Source organism: Mus pahari, chromosome X, assembly GCF_900095145.1.
Source record: "Mus pahari chromosome X, PAHARI_EIJ_v1.1, whole genome shotgun sequence".
Lineage (NCBI taxonomy): Eukaryota > Metazoa > Chordata > Mammalia > Rodentia > Muridae > Mus > Mus pahari.
The window spans coordinates 121,290,874-121,300,665 of NC_034613.1; the positions used below are offsets into that span (position 1 = coordinate 121,290,874).

Below are 9,792 nucleotides of genomic sequence, written 5' to 3' on the forward strand. Positions count from 1 at the left end.
GCCAGTTGTGCCAGCACCATTTGTTGAAAATGCTGTCTTTTTTCCACTGGATGGTTTTAGCCCCCTTGTCAAAAATCAAGTGACCATAGGTGTGTGGGTTCATTTCTGGATCTTCAATTCTATTCCATTGATCTACTTGTCTCTCGCTGTACCAGTACCATGAAGTTTTTATCACAATTGCTCTGTAGTATAGCTTAAGGTCAGGCATGGTGATTCACAACATTTTTTTTGATGGTGAGAAAGGGGCCTAGAAATACGTAAAAAAAAATAAATATGGCTGTGTTCCAGTAAAGTTTCGTTATATAAACAGGAGAACCAGATGCAAGAGCTGCAGGGGTCACTGGTGGTAACAGTGGTACAGTGTTGTTACTCATAATGCTGACTTGTAGAAGAAAAACAGCTAATATAGGAGATTCATAGTAGTTACCTTATTATACCACCTACAGCAAGAGTAGGACCATAATTTGCTGACCCTAACATTAGAAGAATTAGGTCTAGCATACAAAAGTCCACACTTAAAGGCCAGAAGGAGATTTGGACTGTATAACAGAAGAGTAGCCCTGTTAATCAGATGGTAGTAGGTGATTTCTTGTGTACTTAAAATGTATACCACGATAAGGGGTTCTTGAGGGATAAGCCGAAGGTGCTCCTGGTGACACCAGCCTATGGTTATTAAAGCTGGAGTTAGTCTTCCAGTCTTCTGATATAAGCCTCAGAACAGGGATTTCTATTTGAGAAACTTCTGGTACTGCTACAGTCTTCCTATCACAGGCATGCATCTTAAAACAAAAACAGAGGCCTTCGAGTGGGTAAAGGCACTTGCTGAACAAGCTTCACAGCCTGAGTTCAATATCCAGAACTCAGACCAAGGTAATAATACTGTCCATATATTATCTCATCCCTTCTCTAGGCTGGAAAACCCTAGTTCATAAGTTACTGAGTATAATTGATATAAGAACACTAGATAAAAGAGCAGGCACTGGCTGGGGCCTGTTTTTATAAGCTCAAGTTGAAGTCTCACTTGTCAGCTGGAGACCTGGGCCCTCTACATCTGGAAATAGCGATGCCCTTCAGAGCTGACTGCTTTTGTCTTGGATCTGTACAGAGGATATTCTCTACCTCTCAGCTCCAAGTCTTTGCTGCCCCTGTCTGACTAACACCTATGAACAGCCTACATTTCTGCTGCGATCTCCAGCTGTCCAGGAGTTAAAAGTTGGGGAACCAGGGCTCTGGTGTGTTTAATGTTGTTCCCGGAACACAGCAGATCCAGGTGTGTTTTCCACTACCCTTGTGATGTTGGAGGAAGGCTAAGATCTCAGGGCTAGGGGCCAAAGAAGTCATCAGGAACTCCTGTGAATGTAAGCAGCCTGGACCCATGTAGCAGCTTCTGAGCTCTCTTGTCTCTGTTGGCTGTGTTAGCTAGGCTAAAGGTGCTCTTAACATCACATGGTAGAAGGTCTTTACACCCTTTCCTGATCAGTGAAGTCTATTGCCACAGATTGATGTCATTTTTAGGTTGTTTTTTTTGTTGTTGTTGTTGTTGCCCAGGTTTCCATCCATCACTTGATTTTGCCTTATTGTATAGTTAGGCCTCCATTACATGGGCTCAAGTTATGTGCCCCGCCCCCAACCTCCCCAGTTACTGGACATATGGGACTGTGTTACCTTGGTCAATTGGTTGCTCTATTTAGAAGGTTTCACAATGGGCTTGGGGCTTCTTAGGGAAACTGGCCATGTAGAACCCACTCTTTCTCTTGGGATAGCTTGATGGAGTTGATGGCATGGATGGAAAAGGGAATGGCAGCTAAGAGTTTCCCAGCTTTGGTTTATGATCTGACAGTTTCCTTGCAGTGTGAGCACTCGCTCCTTAATGTGAGGGGCTATCCAGATGTGCACCAAGAGCGGGGAAGCTCAAGCCCTACAGGTGTGAGCTGTGAAGTTTGGATGGCTACAGACTCTTCTGCCCATCCTGTGTAGGAGAAGTGGCAGGAGGCTTACCAACAACCTCTGCTTCTGGAAGCCTGTGTATGGTACATGCCCCCTGCCCGGCTCTGCAACTCTGAAAGCTGCTCATTTTCCTGAGCACAGGGGAAGCAGAAGCGCTGTGATGCGAGTGCAATTATCTGGTCCTGAGGATCTGCTGCCTCAGTCTGGAGAGGCTTTTGAATGAGAGGAGATGAAATTTCAGCTGTGCCATGGGGAGCAGAGGTACACCGCTGGGTGGAGAGAGGATGATAGGCCAGGTGTGAGTCAAGGTAGGTGAGGCATGTGTGGGGGTGGGTGAGGGTAAGAAGTAGGACAGCCTGACATATGATCATGGATGGCATTGCATGAGACTCCATTGACCTTTGGGTCACATGGCATTAGGATACTTCTGTAATCTGGTGGCATTCTCTTTTCTAGATCCCACCTATATTTTATTGTACTCTCTGAATTGATGTTTTTTTTGTTTTATTTTTTGTATTTTTGGTTTTTTTGTGTTTTTTTTTTTTTTTCGAGACAGGGTTTCTCTGTATAGCCCTGGCTGTCCTGGAACTCACTCTGTAGACCAGGCTGGCCTCGAACTCAGAAATCCACCTGCCTCTGCCTCCCAAGTGCTGAGATTAAAGGCGTGCACCACCACACCAGGCTGAATTGATGGTTTTTTGAAGTCGTAATATAAGTATTGAATTTTGAATAGCATGCCTTCCTTCAGTAAGCCTCATGTATCTGCTCTGAGGCTGTGAGGTGGATTTCTGTGTAACCTGTGGCCTTCTTTCTTCCATTCTCTCCCCCCTCTCTCTCCCTCTCTTTTTCTTTCTTTCTTTCTCTCCTTTCCTTTCCTTTCCTTCATTCCTTCCTTCTTTGCCTCCCCTCTGCCTCTCTCTCTGCTTCTCTCTCTCTCTCTCTCTCTCTCTCTCTCTCTCTCTCTCTCTCTCTCTCTCTGTGTGTGTGTGTGTGTGTGTGTGTGTGTGTTAAAGAGTGAACCTAGGGTCTCATGCTTTGGAGACAGGCATTTCACCACCGAATTGTAGTCACAGCCCCAACCCTGTTATACCTTAAGGTATTAGCACTGTTTTTCTCTGTGCTCAGCAGATGAGCGTCTGTGGAACCTGAGAGATTTGGAACTGTAGCTCAGCTTGGAGTCATAGATAGTGTTTAAAAGGTGGCTGATTTGGAGCTTAACTTTCTACTCATTACCGAGAATGGTGTTCAAAAGACGGCCTCTGCCCTGAGCAGCATAATTAAGACTTGGGCTCAGCAAGGGAGAAGAAGCTGTACAGATGAATACCATGCATTTAATGTCGAAGGAGACTAGACACCTAGAAGGTTCCTAAGACATTTTCAGGGAAACCATTTCCTCTTTGGTGTGATACTGAGGCACCTGCTTTCCCAAGACCTAATTAATTGTCTGGAGCCTACTAATGTTCACAGTATGTTCTTTCCTTAACGCTCTGAGGCGTGAGAGACCTTTCCAGTTGATAAGACTCTCTTCCCCTCCCATGTCCACAACATAAACTATTTTCTTCTCCACATATGCATATTCAGTGTTGTCTTCTACAAATCTCCTGGCAAGTGCGTTGTGAGTAGGGGTTGTTCCTTTTTCTTCTTTTTCTTTCTTCTGTGTAGCTATGCTTTAAAACACAAAAGATGATGGCTATGCATCATCTTTAGGAAAAGAAAGGGCTATCACTCAGAAAACTTATGCTATCTTGTGAAAGCAAAGTGTGGACTCTTCTGTTATGTATTTGGAAAAAAAAGGACAATACAGATTAATAAGATTTGGGTAAAGTGTGTTGAATGAATGAAAAAGTGGAGATGTTCCATTTTTTAAGAAAAGTAGTGTGTTCTTATTGTATAGAAAAATTTTAACATTTCATAAATAAATAAAATTGTAAGAGTAACAGATAATTCCAGTTAGTAGGATGATATAATTTTCTTGCATTTTTTTGTCATGCATCCACTCAAAAATCATGATTATTCTCTTTATGCTTTGTAATGTTTTCAAAGCTGGTAGGCTAGACATGGTGGTACATGCTTAGAACACCAACCCAGGAGGTGAAATCAGGAGGATATAGCAAGTTCAAAACCAACCCTGGGCTATATTAGATCCTGTCACAAACAAACAAACAAGGAAAACCAAACAAATGTTAGTAACCACAATTAGTTCTATATTTTAGTAAATACACTGTAGTTGTTTCCCTATCTTATTAAAGCTTCTCTAGAAATTATTTCTAATGGCCATACAACTATCTATTATTTGAATAAATAATGTATCATAATATAGTATAGTTAATATAATGAGTGTATAATCAGCATCCTGTTAATTCAGCATTTATCTTTTTGGCTAGGTAGATATTGAAGGAGTCTTGAGTAATGCAGTGAACTTTCATGACCTGGACTGTATGTGTGCTTCTGGTCTTTGCTTTTTGATCCTGAATGAAGATGAAAGCCTCAGCTTCCATTCCTTCATTTGTGAAAAATGTATTAATGTGACTCACTCCTTGAGTGCTGGAAACAATTAGAGCTGACCCCTGGAAGTCTTTTAGCATGGACTAAGTACTCAATAAGTGTTACTGATAATACATAGCATTATCCTTGTCTTTAGCCTCCACCACCTCACTTTTAGACTTTGAGATTGAAAATTGCTTTCATTTAGATAAGTACAATTTCAGAATGGAAATTACTTTCAGCTAAGGAGCCTCTTTTACTAGTTTGAGCATTTTTCAGATGGAAGCGTATGTCAATTTCATAAGAGGGGGAAATGTTCTGGAACCTTTGCACTTAGATATCCCCCATTTGGTCCAGAATAAGGTAGTGGGGGAACCCACTGGCTGCAAGCAGGGGAATGGTCTTTGTACCCACAGGAAAAGACACCTAGACTTTTCTCCTATACCTGTCAACCTTTTAAAAAATCTTCATGTGTGTATTTTTATGTCCCAATTTTCATTCTGAAAAATTTTGAAACTTTCAAAGAAGTCTACCAGAACAGAATGAACATGACTGATATTTAGCATTTGTTATGCTTTCTGATGTGAATCCTAACATACAGATCAATGTAGCATTCCTTGCTATATGATAGGCATGTACTGTGGGACCTAACATAGCTGACCAAAATGGTGTGCCCTCAGATGCTGAGCTTAGGGAAACAGAAGGCCAGTGTAGAAGGTCCCTGGAGTCTCTTACAATAGAAATAGGTCTATTATATCTGTAATACAAATTGTAGAAAGTAAATCTCAACATATCTGGTCAATGGGAAGACAGTAAATTTGTATTTCTGAATATGATAATGGAGAACTATCTGTGAACGAAAAGAATATAGAACCAATTTAAGTGCCCTTAAATTAAAAAAAAAAAAAAGATATCATGCACATATCATGGGAATCCACTCAGTGTGATATAGTCAACAACACATTTTGTTTCTCTCAAAAGGCCACATACAGATGAGGTGGATCTGTATGTATTGACAGTGATAATTAGAATAAGCTGTGTTGAATACAAATGTAACTTGCAAGAACTATTATCATACAGTATTTATGATCCCACATATGTAACAGAAGCATAAAACAACACGATATTTAGTTTGTGGCACATACAAATGTAAAAAAATATAAAATATAATAAAAAGGGTTTTCAGACTGCAGTTCTTGTAGGTAGGAGTGTGACAGACAAGACTATTCAGAAAGGATATAGAGATAGCAATTGCTGTTTTGTATTTTCTACCAAGTGGCCAGATAGGTGTAGCTAGAAGAGAAGCTGAAGAGAACAAAGTGTATTTTATTTAAAGGATCTAGAATTCCAAGTAGAGCCACATGGAAAAGATGTCAAGAAGGCAGAGGCAAAGGGAATGTTTAGGCCAGTCTTTGGGAAGGGAAGATGAAGCAGGGCTCGGTAAAGGGTTCATGATTGACTAGTTTGAATCCTTTATGTAAGCTCTAACTGTAGGGGGTGGATTTGAGTTGCATGGCACCTGGTCCTGGGATGGCTAAGGTGGAGGAGTGTACATAGAGGAATCAGCTTTGGACTGGTTACATTACATATCAAAGACCTGCCCACAACTGAGCCCTTCTGTTTCTAAGACCGACCCTCTAAAGGGGCATACATTCCCTAGGCAGAAACGTAATGGGGAGTGAGTGAGTGTGTGTGTGTGTGTGTGTGTGTGTGTGTGTGTGTGTAGAAAACAGGGCTGCATACGCACATACAAAAATAATTAAAATATTTTTAAAACTCAGTCCTTCATGATTATAATGCAAATAGCAACTAATGAACTAATGATACAGGACGTACGTAATACTCATGCCATGCATGAAGACGACTACAGTGGCAAAAATGTAGGTTTGAATCTTGACTGACCCATGTGATATTGGGCGAGTTGTCAGTTATTTGAAGTTTCGGTTTTCTCAGGTATGAAATGAAGATGATGACCATTATAATAAAAGCAAGGTAAACAGGGCATGGTGGTATACACCTTTAATTCCAACACTTGAGAGGAAGAGGCAGGTAGATCTTTATGAATTCAAAGCCAGCCTGGTCTACATAGTAAGACAGCCAGAGCTCTGTCTTACTATGTAGAAACAGAAGGGCTCAGTTGTGGGCAGGCTTTGTCTGGGAAAGCCAACCAAACAAAAAACCTAGGATGGTTGAATTAGAAGGTATATTTAAATACTTAGCCCAGTGATTTTCACATCTTCAATATTTTTGTATTATTTATACAAGTCCTTTTTATGTATTACATATAACAATTTGTTCTTTACCCTCTGCCCACACACTTTGTATAGCTGAATTTTGAGAACTCTAAACAAGGCTTGCCTTTATATGGAATTTTTTGACTCTTGGTATCAATTATCAATTTTTCTTCTTTATATTGTCTTTATGTGGTTCACTGGAATCTATGCTCTTATCCCTATATCTTTTGATACCTAAAAGTCTAACTGGTCTTATACAAACGTCATCTTACCCTTGAGGTCAGTGGAAAAGCCTGACACCAGATTGTAGTGGCACATGGATCATCCATGTGACTTTTCCTCTCCCAGCATGAATCTATGCTGTGGCTGTCATAGAAGTGACAATGTTAGGCCAGAGTCAACTTTACTCAAGACCTAAAATCAGTTTTCCAGAGCACAGGGTGTCTGGCTAGCCTTCTTGATAACTCAGCTGCTCAGCCTGAGGTAAAAGGCCTTGGAGTGCTTCAGGCTGTCTACTCATACTAAGCTGTGTATCTAGAGTCTTTCTAAAAATCACCCTAGGGCAGATGATACAGGAGGGGGGTAGAGAGATGCCTGAAACCAAAGGAAGGGAGAGGTGCATCTTAGACTTCTCTGGAAGAGAGGGAGACACTGAAAAAGGGCAGCAAGAATGATGGGAGTTTGAAGTCTGATGTAAGATAGACTTGGGAATGAGTCTTGTCACTGACAAGGTCACCTCACTTTTCTAAATGAACCTGGTTTCTACATCAAAATGATGGAAAAGTCACAGTGCCTATTTAGAAACTTACTATCAGAATTAAGCAGTTAATTTCATAGTTCCCTGAAATGTATTAAGAACGCATTGTCACCATCATTAAGGTCTTGGTGACAAAGAATAGCAGGAAGAAATAGATTCGCAGGGATGAAAAGCAATTTCAGGGCTTCCATGCCGTCCTGTGGCCTGCACTTGAACTTAGTTGTTAGGCCACTTTTGTGAGCTAGGTGCAGATATTTAAACGTTTAATGCTGTAACACAGCATTAGCATCTACAGAGTTCTCCTTTGAATACCACATAGCTGAATTAAAGAAACAACACCAAAAATACCATTATTCCGTGTTCAGCTTATGACTTTTTATTGTGCCACATTCCTAGTTATACAGGGCACATTGAGCTCAAGGGCCAAAGTTGGACATGCCTTGTAGGATTCTTCTTTAAGATACTCTGTTGTCAGGGTGTGTGTGTGTGTCAGAGGGAGAAAGACACACACACACACACACACACACTGAGACTCAAGTCATCTAGCATCTTACCCTGCTGTGTCTTATTTGACTAGAGCCTTTACTATTGTGTGTCTGAGAGACACAGTTCAGGGACAGTTGTTTACCACCCAGCAAATCAACCTTTCTTCGGCAGAAACAAACTCATTCTTTGCCTCTCTCTCAAGTAAGAGCCGTGTGCCTGGAGTGGTGAAGAAAGCTGCTTAAATCCCTCCTCAGAGTCCTCACAAGAAGGCTTTGTTCCTGGGTTGGTTGTTCTTGACTTAGGATGTGTAGTGAGCATTTTAATGAGCCTGGTAATGGGACTGGGCAACACTATGGCTACTTGTTGCTCCTCTGTCTTGCCTCCCTTTCTGTCCCCTCTTCTGTAACGTTAGCGGTGGAACCTAGGGCATTGTGTAGGCTAATCAAGTGCTCTACCACCAAGCTAAGGTCCTAGCATGGCTTAGCTTTTAAGCTACCAGAATTCATATATAAAAGAAATCAGAGAAAGCCTGAGGGTTTGCCCACCCTACCTTGGGCAGCAACTACTAAAGGCATTGCTGAGACATCAGGGAGACAGTCTGCACCACACTGCAGATCCTGTTACCTTCTTTGCTGTGATAAAATACACCGACAAAAGGAACTTAAGGGAGAAAGGGTTTATTTGGTTCACAGTTCCATAGTATAGTCCCTCAGTGTAGGGAAGTCAAGGTGGCAGGTCTGAGGACTGGTCAAATTACATCCACAGCCAAAAGCAAGGAGCATCTCTGTTTTCCACAGGCTAGGATCCTGGGCCTATACAGATTGGTCCTGCTCACAGTCACAGTGGGTCTTTCCACTTCCGCTAGCCCAATTTTGACAGTCCATCACAGGCACTCTCAAGTTCACCTTATCCTAGATAGTTCCTCATAGGTGTTCCTGGAAGCTTGCCTCCTAGAGGCCAAGTTGAGGGTACCAACCCTTACAGACAGATCCCAGCCTTTTCTGTCCAGGTCTTTGGCCAAAAGACTGGCTGTGCCTCTGTACACAAGCAGCCATTCTAATTAATAAGCAGGCTTCTATAGGAATAGCAAGCACTTCAGTATTGCACTTCCTGTTTTCAAATGCTCCAGCAGATAGAGTCATTGGTTAGGACTGACTTAAATATTTAGGAAACAGCGCTTCGTATGCAGTCAACTGTGGTAACCAAAGTGTGTTCAGACAGCGTTTGGGAGGATTTGAAGGCAGTATGTGTTCCAGGTAACAAATGTAAGTGTAGACTTAGTTTCATTTACTTTGTAAGTGGGTTGTTTTCCACAGAGGGTCACTTCTCCCACATGGTTTAGCACAAACATTTTCTCGTCCATCGTGACCTGTTGATCTTCTTTCTCCTCCAGGTTACAGATGCACATGTTGAATGGAGCTCTTCTGGCATTGCTGTTCCCCGTGGTAAATACCCGGCTGGTAAGTAGTCTCTCCTAGAAATTCAACATCTAAGTCAGGATCTGATTACTCCTTTCCTAGCCAAGATTTCTCCGTATTTGTCGCCCTGAAGGGCGTATGATTTGAATATGTTTATGTTAATGATGATGTTTGACACAGTCATGCCAGGAGTAAACAGCGGTTTGTGGGAATAGTTTGTTATACTTCAGCTACAGCAAGGGTAAATGTCTGAGCCCCTCATTCTTGGTCTTGTCCCTGGAACCTTTGTATGCTTTGCTTAAAAAAAAACAAAACAAAACAAAACAAAACAAAAACAGCGGGCACCTTCACATTTGATGCCAAGTTTTTGTTAGATTAATTTTTCCCTAAAACTACTTTGAACCAATGAACCAACCAGTCAATAATTTTAATGTAAGAATTCCAACTTACAGTATATTAAAATTCA

At 41.4% G+C, this 9,792-nt stretch overlaps 1 protein-coding gene across 8 annotated transcripts in view; it reads left to right on the forward strand.

Moving 5' to 3' along the window:
• The window catches only part of Tmem164 (transmembrane protein 164), a 161,210-nt gene that overhangs the window by 77,940 nt on the left and 73,478 nt on the right, over positions 1 to 9,792 (forward strand). For 7 of the 8 annotated variants that reach the window (XR_003843017.1, XM_029534094.1, XM_021187826.1 and 4 more), the window contains one exon: positions 9,302 to 9,368. The exons of the other annotated variant lie outside the window; for it this stretch is intronic. Coding sequence is in view for 6 of the 7 variants with exons in the window: in XM_021187825.2 (XP_021043484.1) it covers positions 9,302 to 9,368 (67 nt within the window). In the remaining variant the exon portion in view is untranslated. The remainder of the gene's footprint in view (positions 1 to 9,301; positions 9,369 to 9,792) is intronic. 8 annotated transcript variants of the gene reach the window in all.